This window comes from Misgurnus anguillicaudatus, unplaced genomic scaffold (assembly GCF_027580225.2).
Source record: "Misgurnus anguillicaudatus unplaced genomic scaffold, ASM2758022v2 HiC_scaffold_29, whole genome shotgun sequence".
NCBI lineage: Eukaryota > Metazoa > Chordata > Actinopteri > Cypriniformes > Cobitidae > Misgurnus > Misgurnus anguillicaudatus.
Genome location: NW_027395279.1, coordinates 3934835 through 3959665, shown reverse-complemented (window position 1 = coordinate 3959665; position 24831 = coordinate 3934835). Strand labels below are relative to the sequence as shown.

At 40.8% G+C, this 24831-nt stretch overlaps 1 protein-coding gene across 1 annotated transcript; it reads left to right on the top strand.

Annotated features, from left to right (window-relative positions):
- Positions 1–3180: 3180 nt before the first annotated feature.
- LOC141362864 (cytochrome P450 2K1-like) lies at positions 3181–24576 on the top strand. The gene is made up of 9 exons (XM_073865124.1): positions 3181–3608; positions 10658–10820; positions 21486–21635; positions 21712–21872; positions 22426–22605; positions 22714–22855; positions 22939–23123; positions 23291–23432; positions 23539–24576. The coding sequence occupies exons 1-9, from the start codon at positions 3411–3413 to the stop codon at positions 23742–23744; spliced, it is 1527 nt and encodes a 508-aa protein (XP_073721225.1). The 5' UTR covers positions 3181–3410; the 3' UTR covers positions 23745–24576.
- The last annotated feature ends 255 nt before the right edge of the window (positions 24577–24831 follow it).

Genomic DNA, 24831 nt, shown 5'->3' with positions numbered 1-24831 from the left:
TCTCCTCCACAGTTAATCATGCACGACCCACTTGCATGGGTTCACATTCCTCGGTTGACGTAACAGGGGAGGTACTCACATAACGGGTGGGTCTTCGTGTCCGGACGAGATTGTCAATGCGAATGGCTAGATCCACAAACTCAGTAAAACTCTTCCCTTCGTCTCTGCAAGCCAGTTCAGATTGAAGCTCACCACTTAATCCTTGCCTAAACATCGTCTTGAGGGTGGTTTCAAGCCAGTCCGTTTGTGCTGCTAACGTGCAAAATCCAACGCGAATTCAGCCGCGGTGCGGCGACCTTGACGCAGCGCCAGCAGACGCTCACTCGGATCGCGTCCTCCAGCTGGGTGCTCGAACACCGCCTTCATGGTTTGTTGGAATTCATCGTATGTGCTGTGATCAAAACCTCCCGACGTCCATAATGCTGTTCGCCCAAAAGCCTTACCGGTGAGTAGCGTACAGACTAGCGGGATCTTGCCGATCTCGGTGGGGTAAACATGGGGTAAACAATGAGCACTGCATAAGAAATCCACGGCATCTTTCAGGTGTACCATCGAAAGCCAGTCGTGGTGTAGTAGGGACGACAGGATGTGGCTGTGCAGTGGCTGCCACGGAGGAAGCAGCGGCTGACGCGGCCACGAGCCCGTGTAGGCTCTGAACGGAGCGCACAAGCTCCTCCGTCAGTGATGTTAGCCTCGCTAGCTGTTGTTGGTGAGCCATGAGGACGCCGGCTTGCGACGAGAGCTCTCCGGTGATCTGGGAAAGAGTTGCTGGATCCGTGGGCGGCAAAGTCTTCTGTGACGAGTCAGACAAGGTTGGATCCATTTGCAAATCTTTATTCGTATCACACAGCAGTTTAGACAAAGGCAATGCAATGTAGCGGTAAGACAGGAATGTAAACACAGATACGGCTTGGGGCAGGCAGATAGTAATCGTAATCGTTAACACAGTCCAGAATCGGGGCAGGCGGAAAGCAATCGTAAACGTAAACACAGTCCAGTATCGGGGCAGGCAGAGAGCATTCGTAAACAAGTAAACAGTCCAAGGTCGAGGCTGGCAGCTAAACATCAATAATCCAAAAGGCAGTCCAAAAGTAATCTCAAGGGAAACAAACACAGGGAAATAACACTCAGTAGTGCTGCACGGGGCAAAACAAGACTTCGCAAAGAGCGTTTGTGTGTGTCCCAGGTATATAGGCAGGATGATGAGCAACAGGTGGAGTGTAATCAGCGGAGCGTGGGGCATAGTGGGAAATGTAGTTCCAGTTAGAAGTCAGGTGAATGTGATGTTTGAACACCGGGGACGTTTGCGCTGACATCCGTAACAGTTCTGCTGTGTTCTGGATTATCTATGGCAGTTTCTATGGCAATAACATCACACTGGCACGACAACCTACAAACAAAACACCCCTGTCATTTCGTTAGAAATGGACTGTTCCACCTTGCGCTGGGGTTGCGTTTACTTTACGTGACAGCATGATTTAACCAAAAAGCAATTAGAGCGGTCAGACTTCAATGGATTTTTCAAAAATCCGATTTCAATCTGATTTCAAACCATATCTTGATGTAGCCTGAAACAGATTAGGAAAAAAACAGATTTCATGTGTTTTTTGTCAGGGTCACACAGAACACAGACTCAATTGCGGGTTCAAATAGAGAGTTTATTAAAGTCAAACAGGGAAATGCAGGTCAAACTTCGTAAGGACAAGCCAATGAGTCTTTCCATGGCCCGGTGAATAGCGAAGTAACAAGCGCAGCCAGCGCGTTGAGAAGAGCACACCAGAAGTGGTGAGACGGCTGCTGAACACTGCGGGCGGGATAACTACCGAAGGGGAGAGTTATCTCGGACAGGTGACCCCAGCAGCAATGGGCAAATGGAGAGTCTGAGGAGAACAGTAGAAACAGTGCGAGCCACCCAGGAGCCTGGACAAGACAAGACGTGGTGAGTAAACGTAACAATAATATCTAGCAGTGACTATGAAAAAGACTTTGCAATAATATATTTACTATGACTATGGGCATCAGCATAGAGTGCAGTAGCAACAACAACGGACTGAAAAAAGCCAAGGGGAGCAGGGGAAAGAAATAGAGATGATAATCATAGTAAAGGGCTAACAGGTGCGGAAACTAACAAGATAATAAATGGAAACCCAAAGGGCAGACTGACAGCTGAGCGTGTGGCGAGCTGTCAAAACAAAACACAGCGTGCCAACAGAAACCCACATGAAACACACACACAGATTCACCAGCCCTTATTATGGATGTTATCGGCCGTAAGTTCCCCCTGAGGGGGCTCGAACTGGTGGGATAGCGCATCAGGTTTTACGTTTTTTGAGCCAGACCGGTACAAGAGAGTGAGGCTGAAACAGTTGAAGAAAAGTGCCCTGCGAGCCTGACGTGCACTCAACCTTTGGCCGAACGGACATATTCAAGGTTCTTATGGTCTGTCCAGACCAAACAGGGCTGCGCTGACCCCTCCAACCAATGACGCCACACTCCCAAGGCCAGCCGAACCGCCAAGAGCTCTCGGTTACCGACATCATAGTTACATTCTGCAGGGCTTCAACGATGGGAATAAAAAGCACATGGATGCACTTTGCCATTGAGAGGAGAACGCTGTGAAAAAACCGTGCCAATCCCGACATGCTTCAACTTTGACAATAAACTGGCATTCAGGGTCTGGAAAACAAAGCACAGGAGCAGAGACAAAACGGACTTGAGTTTATCAAAGGACTCCTGAGCTCCAAAATTCTATTTAAAAGGTAACTTAGTGGAGGTTAACACTGTGAGCGGTGCAGCAATTTGACCAAAACCTCTGTTGAAACGCCGGTAAAAGTGCTGCCTTGCTGCCTTAAACATTTTCGTTGAATCAACTTGGATTTACAAATCATATCAACTTACTATTATTTATCTTCACTAGAGATGAGTTGTTATAACTACAGGTGAGTTGTTATAACTTAAAAAATTAAGTTGACTTTTCTCAACTATATTTTATAAGTTGTGACAACTGATCTCTATATAAATGACTTATAAATCTGAGTTAATTTAACAAAAAAATGTAACGCAGCAAAGTTTTTTACAGTGAATGCGATTTTTGCTACGAAAATGCGGGAATTATGAAATTATGCAAGCCCCGCATATTTTGCGCATGAAAATCTGCAATTTATGCTGCAAAAGTGTGGCATATTTTTTAAAATGTTTCCCCCGCATAAATATGTGGACTTTGGCTGATTATGTGTTAAATCATGTGATTGCATAATCACGTTTTTTTGGAGGGACTGCTTTATCTTTAAATAAAACCCTAAACCATAGGCTCCTCCTTCTCCATGTTTTAGATTAAACAATTTCCTGATCTGAAAACTGGTCTATTCAGTCTAAAGACTTACTACAGCTGTGTGTAAATCTCTTTTACTATGGCTTTAGTGGAAACACTTCTCCTGAATGTCTCCAGCACAGGAGCTTTACTCGCTGCTCTTCTGCTGCTTTTGGTTATTTATTTCTGCTTCAGGTCTCCAGAAGATGACCAAGAACCTCCAGGACCCAAACCACTGCCACTCGTAGGAAACCTGCACCTTCTGGACCTTAAACAACTTCATGTGAGCCTCTGGAATGTGAGTAGACTTTTCTTTTTAATTAAATTTTCCAGATATTTCCCATTACAGTCGCAATGAAATGCGTGGGGGTCTCAAAATTGTGTAAACCGACCAAAAATTTCAAAAAATGCATTCACTTGAGCCTTGCATGTTTAAACAAGTGTGATACAAAGCCTAGTTCGTAGTTCATAGGTTAAGCAACACCTGCATAACCTGTATTTTGTACTACTGCTGCTTTTTCTGTCTGGACTATAATGTAAATATTTCATACTCCCATGTGCCTTAAATGTTAAATGTCTAAAATTGCACAAATTATTTTCCTTAGAATTTTATTCCATTCTATCTTATGTTATTAAGTATTGACAAGTGTCAATACTTGTCTCATGTTTTGTCTCACAACATGGGTATAAGTGAAATGGTTTTTCAAGTATTGACTGACAGCTAAAATCTAAGAGACAGCTAAAATCATATCTGTATGTCCAAAGTCAGCAGAATAAGTCTCAACATAAGTCTCTTAGATTGTAGGAATATTCAACAGGAATGTAACTTTCTCTGTATATATGTATAGAATGGAATAAAATGCTAAGGAGAATAATTTGTGCAATTTTAGACATTTAACAGGCACATGGGAGTATGAAATATTTACATTATAGTGCAGACAGAAAAAGCAGCAGTAGTACAAAATACAGGTTACACAGGTGTTGCTTAACCCTCTGGGGTCTAAGGGGTTTTTAGGGCCCTGGGGAAGTTTTGACATGCACTGACATTTGTGGGTTTTTTCAGTTGCTTAAAAAAAAAATTATGACAAAAGTATCATAACACTGTGTTCAGCACAAACTGGGCTACAATATAGGATCAACATGTATGTACATGTTTGTATTTTTGAGGGAAAAATATTTATGCGTGGTTTTTGAAAAAGCACAATTTTTAAGCCACAAAACTCATTCTAAACATGTTTTCCCAAGACTTTTCAAAACAGTATCTAAGAGTCTAGAGTGTTTTCTTCCAAATGAAGTGAAAATCATTCAGCCTACTCATTCACATAAAACAATATATTGATTTACAATTTCTAAGACAATTTTGCTTGGGAAAGGCTGTATGGGTGGAGGCGGGAAATTAATAATCAGTGATTGACAGCTGAGAAACAAAAGAGTTGCATAATGATCCACATAATGAGCCTTGTAGGAATATTCAACAGGAATGTAACTTTCTCTGTATATATGTATTTATTTCTATTGAAGTATGTTCTATTAATTTCACAAGTATACCTTTAAAAACCATAGTAATCATGGTAAAGGTACTGTTTGGCCATTGTAAAAATGAACACAGGGCTAGTGTTTGGTTGGCCAGCAAGAGTTTTACTTTTGAGCAGTAAAAAGCTCAAAAGAAGAACTGCCTGTTGTTGTCTGGACTTTTATTTGTGTATTTGTAATCATTATAATAGAAACACAACAAGGGACACGCGTGATAAACTTATCAATGTTTGTTTACAGCCGCCGCCATTACTCCCTCATGTGTGGATCTTGAAAGCAGCAAAGGAATGTGGGCACATGCGAATGAGATCCTGTGTTTAATAAACTTGCTGTGCGGAGATATATACGCGTAGACGCAACTAAATAAAGATTGTACTGTTTGCAATCGCGTATAAGAATACCAAAAAAACGTGTTGAATTTCCTGACTCATGTGTTTGTGTATGTGCGTGCCCGTTGCGTTGTCTGTAATGTTTAACAGAAGGACAAATAAAACACTCGCGTCTGGAGATAGTGACAAACATACGCAAATAAATAAGGATATAGATGTCATGTTTGTTGCATTCGGATGAAACAACTCAGCATAACAAGAAATGGAGAGACTGGATCGCAGATTGTGTATCCATTGACTGCAGGAGGCACAGGTTATGCATGTGGATGGCGATCTCATCTCATTACAGATAAACAGGTAACAGGAGAAAGACAGTACCTCTCCTCCTTCTCATACAGTTTACAACGAATGACAATATCTGTTTTCGATCTCACTTTAATCATCTAAAAGCAGACATACCAAGCATTATGTAGACATTTATCTTTTGTTTGTGTGACAAGTATTCGTTAAGTTACAGTTAATTTTTCTGACGCATTTCTGAAAGGGCTTCACTGAGGGAGAGAGAACAAAACGCTCATCATGTTTATTTTTTTAATTTTGCGAAAAGCACAACATTCTGTTTTTATTGGGAGTGGAAAAACTAGACACTTTAAAGTTTTAAATGATGTATAAATCATATCTGTATGTCCAAAGTCAGCAGAATAAGTCTCAACATAAGTCTCTTAGCGGAGTGATTGAAAAATAAAGAGTTTGCGGTGCCCGCGCCGCAGTCTACCCCAGAGTGCTAACCTATGAACTACGAACTAGGCTTTGTATCACGCCTGTTTAAACTTGCAAGACTCAAGTGAATGAATTTTTTGCAATGCGTAAACCTTCCGCCCTTCACATAAGGGGCGGAACCTGGGCTTACTACAAAAGTCCAGTCGCTATGAGTTCCTTAACCCACAGTAGTGAACTAGGCAAACTGGGAAGCAAACTAGCCTGGTTGGAACTAGAAACGCTGCGGAAGCCACCCCCTAAGGAGGTTACACTGGGTAGTAGGGGTGGGCGGTATTACCAAAAATCCATTTCACGGAATGAGTCATTTTATTTCACGGTATACATTTCAAAATGCATTTATCAGTTTATATTGTTTTTGGAATATAAACATTTACAGACATTTGCCACTCACTATAGCTTTTAACTAAATGCTCACCACAGTTTTAAAATATGGTAGAGTTAAAGTTAGTGTTAAAGTAAATACGCCAAGAAGATAACAACAGATAGATAGATAGATAGATAGACTTGATTTGTCATTGTGCAGTAGTACTGTACAACGAAATTTACGTGTGCAACCTCTAAATCAATACTCACTTACATAAACACACACTCACACAATAAATAAAATATAAAATATATAAAAAATATATAAAATATAGGGCATCCAACTTTACACTAAAGTCCCATTAAATAAAATCCCTGTTTATAAAGTGCAAATGTCCTGACAGGTTGGTAGGAGTACATGGTTGTTCAGTTCTGTGATGGCCCTGGGGATAAAACTATTTTGCAGCCTGGAAGTACGTGCTCTGAGAGCACGATACCGTCTGCCAGATGGGAGCAGAGAGAAAAGGTGTTTTGAGGGATGTGTCTCATCTTGCAGAATGTTATGTGCTCTGCGGAGGCAGCGGATCTTGTAAATATCGTCCAATCAGTGGAGAGGAAGTCCAATGATTTTTTCCGCAGATCTTATAACTCTGTCAAGACATTTCCTATCCTTCCCTGTGCTGTTGGCATACCATGCAGTCATCCCATATGTTATGACACTCTCAAGGGCACATTGGTAAAAGACTTTAATAAGCTCAGCAGACAGGTTGTTCCTTTTAAGTGTTCTTAAAAAGTAAAGTCGCTGTTGCGCCTTTTTAACAATAGCGATTGTATTCATCTCCCATTTGAGGTCCTCTGAGATCAGTATCCCCAAGAATTTAAAACAAGATACCTTTTCCACTTCCTCACCATTAATGATGAGGGGTTGGGGGGCCTCCTTACACCGTCTGAAGTCCACTATCATCTCCTTTGTTTTTTTGACATTCATAGTCAAGTTGTTGTTTTTGCACCATCCTGTCAGTCTGTCAACTTCATCTCTGTAGGCGTTCTCATCGTTATTTGAGATTTCTCCCACCACAGTTGTATCATCTGCAAATTTTATCGTTGTATTTGAAGGGCGGGTGGAGATGCAGTCAGATTATGTCTTTATATACAGAATCTTGTTTTTAATTAAGTTATTAATTTTATAGACTATTGAAGCGATAGTATGCATTCATTGTATTTTGTATTTATGCATACAGTACATTAACTCATTCACCGCCAGCCTTTTTGAGAAATGTTGCCCACCTGCATTTTTGTGATTTTAACAAAAGTTTCACAAAATTCCTTGCAGGAAAAATTATCTTCTAATATATAAACATACAAATTATATCAAATTAAAGAACACACCCTCTGCTTTCAAACAAACAATAAACAAACAAACAAACAAACAAAATGGGGAAAAACCGTTTCATTATATATTTACTTTTTCCACTTAATTTAACCACTGAAATATGGATATTTCTCTTCAAAAATACAACATTTTGAGCAAAAAGCTTAAAAAATTGCGTTTTTGTAAAGGAATTTATGTTAGAGATCAGATTCAGAATGACTATCAAACATAAAGGCAGTTAAAATAAATCATTTAATCTTTTTAACTTCCGTTTTTGATAAATTCAGTTTAGCGCCATCGAGTGGATAAAAGCGGTATTACACTTTCACTTTGAAATTCGTCCAGAAAGGCATATTTATTAGTTAAATATTAACTCATAATTGACGAGATAACTCATCAATGGCGGTGAATGAGTTAAAAATAGGCAACAGGTATAAATATATGCACAAAGCTACAGGCAGGATAAATACCTATATATGAGAGACAGAGTTCTAGATAGAGATCTTAGGTAACGGTTTAGATTACAGCCCGGAAAGTACTGCGTAAGTACAGCAAATTTACAGCATATGTTTCTGTAATTATAGTATACTTATGAAGTACGTATGTGTAATTATAAGGGAACAATTTATAATGTTTGGGGAACAAAGGGGTAACAACCAGGAAAAATTCAAATAATATATGCAGTAAGAATTTTATTTCTAAGTGCTAACTATTTTAATATTACATGGTATGTATGACTTATATGCTAAAAGCGTGGGAAATTACTAATTATTTATACAGTAAATAATTCATAACTTCGGACTAACGATTCAAATATTAGGCCTACGTGATATGGCATAGGCTACATGCAAAACAATCTTATGTTTAAGAGTAATTTAGCGAGAACACACACATTCACTGAATTGGCTCCATCACACTCCTTTCCACATATAGCTGGTGCGTGATGATAGCACTGGCGTCATACATGGGCTGTTTCTCAATATGCGTTCTTCAGCGATCTTGCGTCCTCGTGTCCTCGCTCTACGTCATCATTAACGGTCGAAGTTCATTCCAATTCTCAAGAACGCAAGGACAGAGGACGCATGAAAATACCCAGATGTGTTCTTGATATCGAGGATGCATCGAGTGCAGACTTGCTGAAATCGCTTTACGCCCCAGAAGTCATTGCGGCAAAACTTCCGAGTTCGTTCTTCCAAGGTCGCCTGGCAAGACCGATCTCCACGAGGACGCAAGTCCGTTCTTTGCATTCTTGGAATTGAGAAACAGCCATGGATTCTGCAAACTGTGGGTCTTCATTCAATCATAGTCATACACCACATTTTTGGAATAATATAGGTAGGCTTTTAAAATATATTTAGGCATAAGCTAAGTATTTTTTTAACCATGGGGGGTACATATTTTATCATTTCATGATGCATGATGATGGAGATTACTAAACAACAAATCTTGAAATTCAGTTAATGTGTTTATGCTATTTATTAGTACGATACAATTTATTTAGAATTTTCAATAAAGATTACTTACCTTAAGAAAGAAAAAGAGTACAGGAATTTGTTGGGTCATCAAGCAAAATTAAAATAGGCAAGGCAACTATGGTGAAAACAAAGCAAGCAAAACTAGAACTATTTTTTGTAATTACTGTGTAAATATAACATTGTTTTGTGTTCTTACAGTCTAAGTCAAATTTTTTACCCCCTTGTTTCTTGTAGTTACAGAGTAAGTACAACATCTGCGGGCTGTAAATTAAAGTGGCACTTGTTACCCCTTTGTTTCCAAAATATTATAAATTGTTCCCTTAAAATTACACATATGTACTTTTTAAGTACAGTATAATTACAGAAATGTATGCTGTAAATTCACTATACTTACGCAGTACTTTAATGCATATATTATTTGTATTTTTCCTGGTTGTTACCCCTTTATTCCCCAAATATTATAAATTTTTCCCTTATTATTACACGTACGTACTTCATAAGTAAACTGTAATTACAGAAAAATACACTGTAAATTTGCTGTACTTACGCAGTACTTTCCGGGCTGTAATCTAAAGCATTATATAAATATGACAGCTGTGCTATGAGGTGATGACCATGAACTCTGTTTTAAGATGTTGACGCCCTTACACCCCGGGTCTCTTTCTCGCCACACATATGAACCTTGCGTAGTGGACGCACTGTAGGCGCCTAGTCTAACACAGGTTTTCAGAGAATACATCTAGTGAGAGGCTGACAGCCGATGTTCCGCAACATCTGCGTCAAGGTGATGAAAGAGTACAGAACTTTTCCCATAGTATTTATGGCAATAATTTAGCTCCGTAATTAGGGATGCTCCGATCGATAGGGCAATAATGCTTGCCATGTTTCTCAATGAATTACGGTGAAATGCTGCTACATTCAAAAGCCAGGGGGTGCTTTTGTGCAGAAACTCAAAATGCGATTTAGACGAAGAACAATACACACGCAGCTGTGATGACACACAGCTCCATGAAAAGGCTGAAGGATATATTATATTGTTGTTCTTCAAACCTTTTCAGGTATTTTCATGATAATAAAGAATATGTTTAATAATTATGTTTGACGAGTGTTGCTTTTTCAAATGCATGTTATAAACGACTCAAACTAAGAGTGATTTTAGATCGATAAGGACTTACTGATCAAAAGCCGTAGTACATGAAATAGCTGTTATAAGATCGGCTGTCCGATTCAGAATAGTGATCGGCCACGTATTATTAGTGGAGATCGGCATTGATCGGAGCATCCCTATCCGTAATGGTACCACTGTGTAGCGCTAAAACAGAGCTGCAAGCCGACACACGAGCTGATCTGGACTTATTTTTTGCATGTTAAAAATTATTTATATATATTATTTGAGGATCTCGATCACAATAAAACTATTTAATGCAGTCTGCATGAAACACGCAGCCTGCATTGTTTATAGAAAATAGATCTTTTATCAGTGCTTTTAATTTATAATGTTATAATGTCGGACAAGTTTGTTAACATTTTAACTGTTTTCCTTGCTCTTGTTAAGTTATCAAAGAAATATGGCTCAGTGTTCAAAATTCATCTTGGACCCAAAAAGATTGTGATTTTGGCCGGATACAAGACGGTTAAACAAGCACTGGTGAACCAGGCTGACGAATTCGGGGAAAGAGACATAACACCCGTATTCCAAGACATCAATAAAGGACACGGTAACACATCACAACCGTTTTACTATTGACTATTATTTAAATATATATAGGTTTTTTTTGTTAGTCTGTACTTTTTAATTTTAAAAAAAATATTAAAATGTTATATAAACGTTGCCTTCAGAGGCAGCATTTTTAATGTATGAAGGAATCAAGGAATGTCCGAATCCAATGTTTTATTTACTTCTTGTTTCCTGAGATACATATATAGTTTGTCAAATCGGCAGCAGCCTCCGGAGGTTGCATTTGTAGGCTGCATACATCATAAAGATCGCCTTAGTTAAGAATATTAAAGGATTACTCGACTTTCATAAAAAATCCTGATAATTTACTCACCCCTATGTCATGCAAGATGTTTGTCTTTCTTTATCCAGTCAAGAAGAAATTCAGTTTTTTGAGGAAAACATTCATGGATTTTTCTACATATAGTGGACTTTGGTGGACCTTAACAGTTTACAGTTTCAACACAGCTTCAAAGGGCTCTAAATGATCCCAACCAAGGCATAAGGGTCTTGCCTACAAAGAGTTGTCATTTCCACCAAAAAAAAAACAGCGTACTTTTAAACTTTTAACTGAGCATTAGATTTGTAAGTCATAAGCATATTACAATCATTTAAGATTAACTAAGAAGAGTAGTTAACTTTATAATTGTTAAAGGGATATTCCACTTTCATAAAATATTTTACTTACCGAGCTGCACCAGCGCAACCTTACGAATTATGTAATTGCATGGAAAGGTCACGCATTACATAGGTGACACTCGCACACTTGTGGACCATTACAAACAGTAAACCAAGACAATAATTTGTATCATTCCACATACAACAACGTCTGAACCTACCTGATCTCACAAATTTCCATGAAATAGTCACGCATTATTTTGTTAAGTTTTGCATGACATTGTCACGTATTTCCACCATATAACGTGCCCCTGACACGACGTTCTTTTTCGTGAAAGTTTCACGTATTGGTTACTCAACTGTTTTTTCCTATTTTCTTACAATTGTCGCTTCGGTTTGGGGTTAGATTTGCTGTTTGCATTGTATTGGTTTATACAATTTTTATGTATGCTTTTTAAACCATCGTCGGCTGACGTTAGGGTAAGAGTTGGGTTTGGGTAAGGATGTCATTTTATGGAACAGAAAGTTGTTCTTACCCCAAACCGAAGCGACAATTGTAAGAAAATAGGAAAAACAGTTGAGTAACCAATACGTGAAACTGTCACGGAAAAGAAAGTCGTGTCAGGGGCACATAATATGGCGGAAATACATGACAATGTCACGCAAAACTGAGCAAAATAATGCATGACTATTTCACGTATTTTGTGAGATCAGGTTGGTCTGAACATTCCTCTTTCTCCACACTTGTAAACACTGGATAGGTAGTTTCGTATGCGTCATGCGTGACCTTTCATCGTGATTATGTCACAGAGTGACTTGATATGAGCGGAACGAAAATAACGGAAATGGTTACGCCCGGACCGACTTCAATGTAACACCTGACCGGTTCTGGTCGACTCCGGGCAAAGAAATTAGGAGAGATAGGGATCAGGTGTGCAAAGCGAATGTGGCAATCGACAATTGGGCTTAGAAATAAGAGGAGAAACCGGAAGTGCGAAGTTTGTTCCGGTGTTCGCTGGGAGTAAGGCAGAAGTAACTGGTGTGGCAGAGGAGACATTTCTGTTTGGACTTACAGGCTGTGGTGAAAGGAAGACGGAGATTTGGGCTGAGAACGAAGACGGGGATAAGTGCTAAACCATTTGTTTATGTGGTGTTAGTCACAATTCTATTATGTGTCTTGAAGGAACCATATATGTTCGGAGGACATAGACAATGGATCGAAGGGGAGAAATCATAGAAGGAGGAAAGTGCAGTTATTCTGGTTGGTCAATACTTTGGATAAACGGGACATCTGTTATGAGAAGCGAGGTATGCTTAAAGGAACAGTTTGACACTTTTGGAACTTCCTCTGTTGTTGTATTGCCACCAGTATTTCTGTCGATATCATCGTTATCATCGTAAGTCCAAATCTATGCACCCAAGTCAGGTATTTCTCTGTGTCATCTGAACAGAGTGGAAGACGTCTGCTGATTGAAGTATGGATTATTTCTTCTGTAATGCTAAGTTGAATAAATGTTTATTTATCACCCAGTCTGTCTGAGCCTCTGTTGTCTTGTTGAGGATCGTTGAAGAGAGGAAGGAGGAGTCCCAGGATCGTGGCCTCGACGCTTTTATGTGCTCGTCCTCTGCCCCAGCTGCTCGAATATCCAGGACTCCGAGCCCGGGCCGAGGCCTAGGCTGTGACACTGACCCTATCTCACTGTGAGTGTGTGGAGTGCGGTGGGTGAATCCTTTGAAGTGTGTGCACCTGGACAATTGCAGTCCTGTGCTGTAGTCAGTGTCTGTCAGTGGTCACATTCTAGGCCAAGGGAAGAGCCCTGTCCGAGAAGAGCTGAGTGCTGGTGTTGGACAGCCGTTTCTGATACATACACGACCGTCCAACCTTCTTCAACATTTGGTGGTGGCGCTGCAGCTGTGTAAAGTAAGGGTGGACTTCGATTATTGTGCCTGGTGTCGAAAGAGGGAGAGCTTGTATTTACCTGTTGTTGCAGGGAAGTTCACTGGCTGTCCTTGTGCATAACTATTCACATGTTGAGTGTTTCCAGATGCCAGCCTATGCTCAAACGCCCTGCTTCGCTGTCTGAAGAGAAGGAGATTTTAAGCGGTTGGCCTCCCTCCAATAGTGCGCTGCACAGTAAGAACCTCCATCTCGACCTGCACCCCACTGTGTCCCCTTCTCATTGCTACTGTCCTTGGTATGTGTGCTGGCTTAAAAACTGAAGAAACATCGCCTTGTGTTCATAAAGAGGTGTTGTATTTCCCACTGTATGTCCATTGGAGTAATACTAGTGAATGAAATTGTGTGTTCTCTGCTACCAACCTGCAGGTCAAAGAGCTAAAGGCTCTGTATCATCGTTTGACTGTTCCACTGTATGTTGAGAAGCTAAAGCCTGGGTGCCCGCTGTAAGTCTACCTGCGAGTGGAAAGCAAGAACTTTGTTGTCTTACCTACACGTCTCCTCCAGCCCCCCTGGGTATTGAAGGGCTAAAATCCTGTGTATTCACCCACTCATCTGCCTGTAAGTCAAACTCACCTGTTTACCTCCTGTACGCCCAAAGCTAAAAGCCCAGTGTACAGTACTCACCTGTATACCTCATGTATGCCCAAAGTTAAAAGCCCAGTGTACTCACCTGTATACCTCCTGTATGCCCAAAGCTATAAGCCCAGTGTACTCACCTGTATACCTAGCCTGGTCCAACCAGACTCTTGTACATTCATTTCATTTGTACAGAGAGTCTGGCCACTCTCCATTGCAAAGCGTTACTTCCGGTAAGGAGGGTCCATTGCTGAAGTTTAAAACTATTGGATCTGCCCTGAGTCACTCAGGATCTGCCAAAGCCAATCGCTAACGTGTGGTCGTGACGTATATCATGCACCGAAACCGTCCGGAAACAACAAGTCAGAATAATCAGACAAACAAAACTTAGCAAACCTGGTTCTTGCTCCGGCTTTAACTTCTGTATATTCTGCAGTTTTGCAACAACGGACCGAATAGCTTTTCTCACGTCTTTCTCCGCTGCCATTACTGAATACAACTCAAACTGAAGCACGACCTCAACGTCATCGTTCTTAGCCACCCCCATCTGTTCGCTGATTGGTCTTGCAGATTTTTGCAGGAGAAAACGAAACTCTACAGAGCAATCCCAGACGTACTGCTGAAGCGAAATGAAAATTAAGCGGAAGCACGTCGGAGGGCGGGGCCAGGCTACTGTATACCTCCTGTAGATCCCCCTTTCCCCTTCTTTTATTTAATAAAACTTGTTAAATTTTACTGCTCTTGTCTGTCTGGTCATTGGGGTGTTTTGGGACCTCCGACGTGTGACAGCATAACATGTAATGTCAAGCTGGCGCAGCTCAAGGCTAGTGCAAACATCTTGGATGACATGGGGTAAGTAAATTATTATAATTTTTTATGAAAGTGGAATATTCCTTTAAAAATTATAAAGTTAACTACTCTTCTTAGTTAATCGTATATGATTGTAATAAGACTTATGAATCTAATGCTCAGTTATCTTAAAGGAAAACACCACCGTTTTTGTAATATTTTACAATGTTCTTACCTCAACACAGATGAATTTATACATACAATTTATACATACCTATCTTTTTTCAATGCGTGCACTTTCAATCTTTGTACAGCACTTCTTTGAATGCGTTAGCATTTAGCCTAGCCCCATTCGTTTCTATGGCTCCAAAAAAAGTTTTATTTTGTGCCACCATACTTATATGTGTAACAGTCTTTAAATAGGGAAAACATGGAAGTGTTTGGTGGGTTTTAAATTCATTCCTGTTTGGATCCTAAGGAATGAATGGGACTAGGCTACATGCTAACATATTCACAACGCGCTCTAAAAAGAATAAGTGCACACATTGAAAGGTAAGAATGTGGTAAAATATTAAAAAGCGGTGGTGTTTTTGTCATGATCCTGCCGTCTTGTCCTTGTTTTATTATCACTCTTGAGGCAGGATCATGACAGGCATATGTTTTGTGTGAGAGCACTGGCTTTGTTTATTCCTAGCCATGTGCTTTGTGTCTCATCTCCTGACCCCGCCCCCTGGTTTCCTCGTTTATCATCCTATTATTGTTTGATTCATGTCACCTGTTCCCCTCTTGATTTGCTCCCTTATTTAATGCCCTTGTGTCTGCTGTTCTGTGCTTGTTCGTTTTGTAAGCTTCTAGTCATAGTATTCTCTGTAGGAACTTTGTGTTAGACAAGTGAATCATTGTTAACTGTAAATCAAGTTTATTGTTAAGTTTAGTGAAGTTATTGTTTAAGTCCTATGTCTAGTTATTATAGTCTTTTTAATGTTTTGTTAATATTGTGTAGTTGTTTGCCCCCTCGTGTGTTTTTTTCTTGTTTTGTGTCTAATAAAAGTCTGTGTTCATCCGTCACCTGCATTTGGGTTCTGTCTTTGAACAATCTTTACAGAACGAATGAGCCAGTATTGAACCCAGCAGGTAGCATTGGAAGAAAAGCTCAACAAGAAGAGACAGTGGCTTTCGTCTTTGCTGTTTCGTCTTATGGGCCGGGGTCAATTCCGGGAAAGCCGACTCTTCTGCCACAGTAGCTGAGAGTCCGGGGAGGGCCTCAGCCAAGGCCGTACCCCCACCTTCACTGTCTCCTATCCCGGAGGGTTTCGTCATCGGAGTGATGACACGGGAGGACACAGCACTCACCACTCCAGCCCCCGTAAGCTCTGTCCATTCTGTCGACCACAGAAGGAAGCGAGAGCGTAGGGTCTCAAGGGAGTCAGCATCCGAGGGGTCCCCCACAGAGCCTGGCTCGCCCTCCGCAGCACCCACCCTTCCTACCTCAGCCTCGGCGCCTCTGCCTAGGAAAAAGAAGAGGAGGAAGGGATCCTCGGCTCATCAGATGGCTCCATAATCAGCTGCAGCGCCCCCTGTCACGGCTCCACGGCAAGCTGCAGTGCCCCCTGTCCGCCTCCGCTGCTGGATGCAGTGTCCCCTGTCTTGGTCCCTGTCTCACCATCTGTGTCTGCCTCCGTGTCCATGTCATTCTTGTACTCCATTCCCTACTCAGCCAGCCCTGTTTTGTCCCATCCTGCTCCCATCTCTGCCTCCTTTGTCCCATTGAGCCTGTTCCTGTTCTTTCCCCCTGTCTCCCCTGCCGCTGTCCCGTCCCAATTTGTCCAGCCTGGAACTGTTCCTCATGTTTCTTCACCCAAACCTGTTTCCAAGTTCCCTATTAAACCTGCCCGTACTCCTCAGCCCTTGTCTGATTCCCCTGGACCTAAGACTTTTTGACCGCCCAATCCCACCATACCTGGACCTTCTATGAATTCTGTTCCCCTGCCACCCCTCCCATGTTTGTTGTTTTTATTGTCACCCCAACCCTTTTGTAATCCTTCATTGTTTACCATTGTTGTTATTTGTCATGTTTTATTGGGTTCTGTCTAGTTTCCAGTCAGTCATGTCAAGTGTCAAGTGTTCCGTCAGGATCCTGCCCTCTTGTCCTTGTTTTAATATTATTCTTGAGGCAGGATCGTGACAGGCCCATGTTTTGCGTGAGAGCACTGGCTTTGTTTGTTCCTAGTAGGGGTGGAACAATACATGTATTCGTTTCGAACCGAATCGGTACGGGGGTCACGGTTCGGTGCATGAATTTAAACGGAGAATACACGGTATGAAAATAAAAAAACTTGCAAAATAATTAATGTAATGCGGAACTACTGTTAGATCCGCGGGTTCTTTATGGACAGCTAATCTGTTGCCCCGCTTTAGCTCTGAAGCTCTGATTGGCGCCGATGCAGCCGAGCTCCGCCTATGTATGCGCTCTCTCAGAGACCGTCTACATTCTGGCACAATGCAGTTTTTTGTCAGGTTCACGGTCCAGTGAGTGAAATAGCAGCGACAGCGAGTATGGCAAATGGTGGTGAGGATCCGCCGGCCCCTTTAAGATCGCAAGTTTGGCAGTTACAATGGTACAGGCGAGAGAGTGGTGGAAAAGACGAGGACTGTGCGTCGGCGTTGTTCAGCAGTTGTTAGGTATGTGAGTGGAAATACATCTAATCAGGGCTCTCAAGTCTCACACATTCACCTTGACAAACACGCATTTCAGTCAGTTCAAATGCCACACTTTGTATTTCTCACGCTGAGATGTAGGAGATAAATTGTCCTGCTATATACAACAGGCATACGCAGGGCAGTTCTGTCGAGTTCAGCTGCTTTCAGTTTTTTAAGCGTGCTCAACTTTACGCAGCGCCATCAGCGTCAGAGTACCGCGAGAAATCTTGCGGAGGAGGCTGATTTCAAATCGCTCTCGCGTTACTCTGACGTCATCCACTTGTCGTTTCTTGCAGCGCCTCGTGAAGTCGTACACACCTATTAATTCATCCTACAAGCCTATTTTTTGTTCTTTAGTACATTTATATGAAATAAGGCCAAAAATGTAATTTAAAAATGTATTTAGATAACACTTGTAATACATTTGAACCCCTATTTGTATGAAAGATGAGTACAAGCAGGGTGCGATTTGCCGGGGGGGATGCGTGGGATTTCCCCCTTTCTGGTCAATGTATCCCTGCCTCTGCTTAATTATTTTTATCCCCGGTGGGGATAAATTTATCCCCCTCTCAAAGTGATCAGTGCTACTACACTAGTGGCGAGACGGATCACAAAACTTATCACGGATCCGTGGTTTGATTAAAGTCAATTTTGTTTTAAAATGCGCTACTTTGGCTGGCTCTGATACAGCTGCCGCGCAGCATCTCTGTATTCACCACTCTGAAGACTTGATCAATGTCCCGCCCACGGCGCTATCTGATTGGTTACAGACCAGGTTACATCTCACGAGTAATAGCCTATCAACACTTGCGAGATGGTTATGAAGCTGTGTGTCGAAAAGATGAAATGCAGCATATTCAGCCGCATATTAATAAAGCGGGAATAAAGATCACAATCTGATTATCTGTTTATGATGACAAGCAGAGTTAGTGTCCCAGTCACACCATTGAGAATGGCAGAAGTTACACACATGATAAATGCCAATGAGGCGTTTAGCGAGGCGCGGGCGCGTCCAGTTTGCGCAAATGAGGCTAAGTGACTAACACATAATGCATCTGACTTTTCTATAATTTCACTGTAAATCACTGTAAAGCATCGCGGTGTAAAGTTAATGTTATTACTTTAAAAGCAGCATTAAAACGGTTTCTACTGTAATGGTTTAAATTTGCAATCAATCCATTGTTCATATTTATGTTTAAGTTGACACTACATTGTGCCATATAGTTTTGCCATTCAAGATTTAATTATTGCGTGTTTTTTCGTTGTGCATGATCACAGTTCATATGTGTGGGGAAAAAAAAGCTATTACAGTAAAAATATTGCGTTAGGCTGCTTCATGAGTTAATAAGAAAAAAGATTTTACAATTCCTGCAAATGCAGTGATGAGTTCATGTTCTCATGATTTATTTTATGAATTAAAATGTTTTGAAATGTGCTGTGGACAGAGACGCATTATGTCAAGAATTATAAAAAATCGTCAATAAGCTCATAATTTGTGCTAAAATAGTATAAATCTTTAGTTTTAAAACTATTTTGAAAAGCTGGTTATATTTTTATGTTTTTGCGCAAGTTCAGCAGACAGTGAGGTTCGGGTTTGTTCCGATCAGAGCTCGTGAGCGGAGAGCGCATTTCTGAATATTAGAAATATTCAAATTAGAAAAATATTTTAAAAAATAATAATATTATAATGGATTTTTGTTTAGGTTGGACAATAATTACCAAATTTCTCTCTCATATTACTCTTCATAACCACTGAAAACAATCAAAAAAGTTAAAACTAGTGGTGGGTACAAAATGACTCATGACGAAATATAGTGGGTACCCACCGTCGCCGAAATCGACGCCTATGAAAACATCCCCCCCTCTGTTTTTTTCACAAATCGCACCCTGAGTACAAGATTACTTAAAGTGGTATATATTTTTGAAATACGAGATAGTATGTTAAATGCATTTCAGTTCATATTCATGACATCTCAAAATAACACTGATAAGGACACCTATGTTTTTAAGATTAGCTTAAAAAAAATGCCTTCTTCATTTTTGTTTTGCTTTTTTCCTCCATTGTACCGAAAGTGAATCGAACCGTGAAGCCTGAACCGAGGTACGAACCGAACCGGGACTTGTGTGTACCGTTCCACCCCTAGTTCCTAGCCATGTGCTTTCTGTCTTGTCTCCTGACCCCGCCCCCTCGTTTATCATCCTTTTATTGTTTGATTCATGTCACCTGTTCCCCTCTTGATTTGCTCCCTTATTTAATGCCCTTGTGTCTGCTGTCCTGTGCTTGTTCATTTTGTAAGCTTCTAGTCATAGTATTCTCTGTAGGAACTTTGTTAGGGTGTTTTCACATATACACTGTTTAGGTCGGCCCAAATGACGTGTCGCTCCGAGTACGGTGCGTTTGGGTCAGTGTGAACACAACAGCCGCACTCGGGTGCGCACTAAACGGCCGCTCCGAGACCGCTCTAAACAGGTGGTCTCGGAGCGGCTGTTGCCGAACTCTGGGGCGACCCACCTGTGGTGTGAACACTGCCGGACCTCGGGCCGAACCAAATACAGGAAGTTCTCCACATGTTTGAGCCACTGGGCTTCCGTTGTGACGTGAGCCGGGTGTTATATTGTGGGTTAACAACAAACAAGCCAATCCTGGTCCGTTGCATAGAGATTCGCTGTCTCCTTTACGTTTGAGCTGATGATTTTATAAATGCATAGCTGTCCTCCACACACAAATAGTGACATTAGGGGCTTTTTAGCAAACGGCTCCGTGAGAAAGGCTTTAATAGAACAGCTACGCAATTTCGCGTTAAAGCAAAGAAACTTCGCAAAGACGTGCATCGTTTATCTCCACATCTTGATAGCTGTGCTCTCCCTGTCAGGCTGGTTGTCGTGGAAATGTGGGGGTGGTCATGAGACGGTAAGAGCTGTCAAAGACCAATGACAGCACTGACCGTTGTCACATGGTGTACGGTGCGGCATTTCGAGTACAGCAAAAAAATATATATGTGAACACGGACCGCACTAACTGAAAAATGATACAATGTATTTTGGTGCGGTCCGAGGCCGCACCACGGTGCGCACCAACATATGTGAAAACAGCCTTAGTCAAGTTAATCATTGTTAAGTGTAACTCAAGTTTATCGTTAAGTTTAGTGAAGTTATTGTTTAATTCCTATATCTAGTAAGTATAGTCTGTTTGATGTTTTGTTAATATTGTGTAGTTGTTTGCACCCTCGTGGGTTTTTGTTTTCTTGTTTTGTGTCTAATAAAAGTCTGTTTTCATCCGCCACCTGCATCTGGGTTCTGTCCTTGAACAATCTTGATAGTTTTCCTTTAAATAAACCAGGCTTGATGACGTTTGCAGCCTGCATATTCAACCTCCGGAGGCTGCAGCCAGGGGCGCAACTACCCAGTGCCAGAGTGGTATGCAGCAACAATTTTGGCACCCCTCGGTTTTGCATATTAAGCTAGCCTTAATTTAAACCCCCATTTGGCTGCTATTAGTGATGCACCAATATAAAAAAATCTGGTCTTTTTTTATATCATCGCTTTGGCGCTGCATATAGCACATACCCTCTTTTTGCGCCACTGGCTGAACCCTTCCGATTGAGAAACGAAAACCCTCATTGTTTTGTCCCACAATTCTATGCGTGGGTGTGCGTGGGGAATGTGATTGGTCGAGCCTGATTTCGGAAAAAAATTAAATGGCCAATGGTCCAAATGTATTTCCAAGAGCTGCCTTCATGCCTCCAAAGTTTTTGCCTCATAAGGCAGCGAAGCAACAATTCAGCTGTCTAATCTTAAGGACACAGCCAATGCAAGAAAGAGGGATTAAATTATAGACTAGCTTTTGGAAACAAATTGAAAAGCAAAACAAAGCTCTAAACAAGGATTGACTCTGTATAATTTGTATAACTTGGCTGCATGTAAGTTTAATTTTTATAAAAACTCTCACAGAGAAAGATTACAGATCAAGAAACAGTATGAAAATGTCATAAACACAAATTAAGAGATTACGTTTTCCTTCAGGAATCGGCCTTACAAATGGTGATGGGTGGAAAACCATGAGAAGATTTGCTCTCTCAACTCTTCGAGACTTTGGGATGGGAAAGAAACTGAGCGAAGAGAAAATTATTCAGGAGACGCGATATCTGCGAGAAGTGTTTGAGACCTTCCAAGGTGTAACAACTACAGTGTACAGTTCATAAATGCCAAGTTTAATAACATCTGATCTTCGTTTCTGTATCTCTTGCAGGAAATCCTTTTGATACAAACCAGCCAGTAAATTATGCCGTTTCTAACATCATCTCAGCTATTGTTTATGGAAATCGGTTCGAATATGATGATCCAAAGTTTAACGAAATGGTTGACAGGGCAAACCAGTTCATCCTCATGCTGGGCTCTGCTTCCATACAGGTTCCCATTTTAAGGTTCCCAAGTTTTCCTCTAGGCAACACTTTTAGCCTTAATTAAGATGTTTGTGGTATTTATATGATCACATCTTTAAAAAATGTGCAGTGACACCTTGTGTTTCATTTATTTTCATTAAAGATGCAATGTGTAACTTTTTAGGATCTCCTGAATAATGGACCCTTTTACAGTCCACTTGATCAAATAGCCTGCGCATGCATTTTAGCAATGGAAGTGGAGTTGTTCCCCAGTGGTTCTAATGTGGGTGAACGTGATTTCATCAAGTAGGATGTGATCCTGGATCAACACCATTGTTGGTCCTGCATCATCATTAACCAATAAGATTGCAGGATTAGGATTAGAGTGTATGTTAGATTTAGGTTTAGGATTGGGTTAGAGGCTTTTAAAAATACCCCTCAAACTATTATTTCACACTAATTTAAGTGTTTAAAATGGTAAGTGTTTGAGTTAGGGGTAAATTGGGGTATCAGTCTAACTTACAAATGGTAAGAGATAGTCTGACTGTATGTTGTACTTTATCGTGTGACTCCACCTGCAGATCTATAACATGTTTCCAGTGCTTAGGCCGTGGCTGAAGACCTGGAGACTGCTAATGGAATGTTTGGAGAAATACCATGCTGAAATACAGGTGCTGGTGGATCGCTTGCGGGAGACCTTTAACCCTCTCGACTGCAGAGGATTAGTTGATGCTTTCTTCATCCAAAAACAAAGCTTAGAGGTAGAATATAATACATTTATATATCAAATGTGTAGGTTAATATACGTATGTTTAAACTTAATTCTCACCCTAAATAATAATAAAGTATGTTTTTTGTGATTTTAACAGGAATCTGGAGAAAATAATTCCCAATTTAATGATCTGAACCTGCTCATGATTGTGTCAAACCGGTTTGCTGCTGGTACTGACACCACCGGCACAACGCTACGCTGGGGTTTACTGCTCATGGCTAAATATCCTCACATACAAGGTAGCAGGTCAAACTGTTCTCTTTATATTTACAAAAGTAAGAAAAGATATGAAACGTTTTCTGTGTGATCTTCTGGGTCATAGATCGGGTTCATGAGGAAATTGACAGGGTGCTTGATGGACGTGAACCGGTTACAGAGGACAGGAAGAATTTACCTTACACAGACGCTGTGATCCATGAAATCCAGAGACTGGCGAATTTAGTGCCCTTGAACCTGCCACATCAAACCAGCTGTGATGTGAACTTCAATGGATATCTCATCAAGAAGGTCCGTCTTGCTCGTATTGTATAATATTCACACTTTACAGTCTGTTGTCTTTCTCTAGTTTATTTTAGGAAATGTGCTCGTTTTTGTTGTTTCCAGCCAAAATTAAGGCTCCAAAATCCCCAGTCTTTATCACACTAATGTTGTCTGTGTTTTCTTCTAAAATCTAGGGGACGTGTGTTCTGCCTCTGCTGACGTCTGTTTTGAGAGATGAGAGCGAGTGGGAGACACCCGACACTTTCAACCCTGGACACTTCCTCAATGAGAACGGTCAGCTGATCAAACATGATGCCTTCATGCCCTTCTCTGCAGGTAATAAACTCTACCATTCACATCAAAATCACTTTGATTTGACTTACTGTATGTTGTTTAACGATTATTACAAATTCCCTTATTGCATTCCCTTCTTTTCTCTCAGGTCGCAGGATTTGTTTAGGAGAGGGTTTGGCCAGGATGGAGCTCTTTCTGTTCTTCACTTCTCTTCTTCAATGTTTTCACTTCACTCCTCCACCTGGAGTCTCTGAAGATGAATTGGATCTCACACCAGTTGTGGGTCTCGTCTTGAATCCCTCACCACACAAACTGTGTGCAGTCAGTAGGGTAGAAAAACAAAAGGCAAAATAACTAGTTAAATATTTACCTCATAAAGATTGTAAAACATAAAGACACTTAAAGTGGTGTCCAGTTTGTAGAGGGCACACGACTGCAAAGTTTGTCAAAACGTGTTGCTCATCATGTCAAAAAATGCGTTTGGTGTGTCATGCGAACCTCCGTGCACCACACATCATGCAAAAATATGTGCCTGCTGCAGACGCTTCTAAAGGGTTTATGATAAAAGAGACAACAAGTTTGCGTTAGTGTCTTGAGAGTATTTTGTGAACCTGAGTGTCTCTTTTATCATAAACCGTTCGGCGCATGTGCAGCAGGCACGTATTTTGACAAGACTAATGAAGCACATAAGTTTACATGACGCACCAAACACATATTTTGTAATTGAGCCATTCGGAAGAGAAGTCACCGGCCGCAAAAAGAAAACATGTATCACATTATAGGACTCTTAGACTGTTATATTATCTCATTAGCTTTTACATTACACATGTATATTCTGTGCCTATACATATTCAATTATATTTTTTGTTGGAGTAAAATTATATGTGTTGTATAAATATATGTACATCATGTATGCATGTATGCATTTGACAGATACTTGTATGCAAACTGACTTACAAGGCATTTAAGCTATACATTTATCAGTATTTGAGTTCACTGGGAATCAAACCCATGACCTTCTTGTTGTTAATCCAATGATCTAGCAGTTGAGCACAGGAACATGATATTTCTGTAATGATGAAATAAAATACTCTTCTAGAGGAAATCAAATCAGCTTTGTTCGTATTTTGAAAAGAAGACTGCAAATTAGTCATGACTTTTGCTCATTTCACTACTTTTTCTTCATTATGTGTGCATAAAATAAATCAAACATCTTTAAACAGACTGATCTCACGGAAAGTTGTGTTATCCGGTAGCACTTTATTTTACAGTACGTGTCACGGATTGACTTTTTGGGGGCGGAAACAAAAATGGTGGAAGTTAGTTCCGCCCGGACGATAATCCCCAAACATCAGTCACTTCCAGGAACTCAGGGTAACCTAAATTTGGACGCTATTGGCAACAGGTGTGCCGCCGAGCGTGGCGTTCATTTATTGGGCAG

Bases quoted from the DNA above. Each gene is read 5' to 3' on its own strand.
- LOC141362864 (XM_073865124.1), top strand. From the start codon at position 3,411: ATGGCTTTAGTGGAAACACTTCTCCTGAATGTCTCCAGCACAGGAGCT. The intron at 3,609-10,657 runs GTGAGTAGACTT...GCTCTTGTTAAG, and splicing joins TTCATGTGAGCCTCTGGAAT to TTATCAAAGAAATATGGCTC. The intron at 22,856-22,938 runs GTAGCAGGTCAA...TCTGGGTCATAG, and splicing joins TAAATATCCTCACATACAAG to ATCGGGTTCATGAGGAAATT.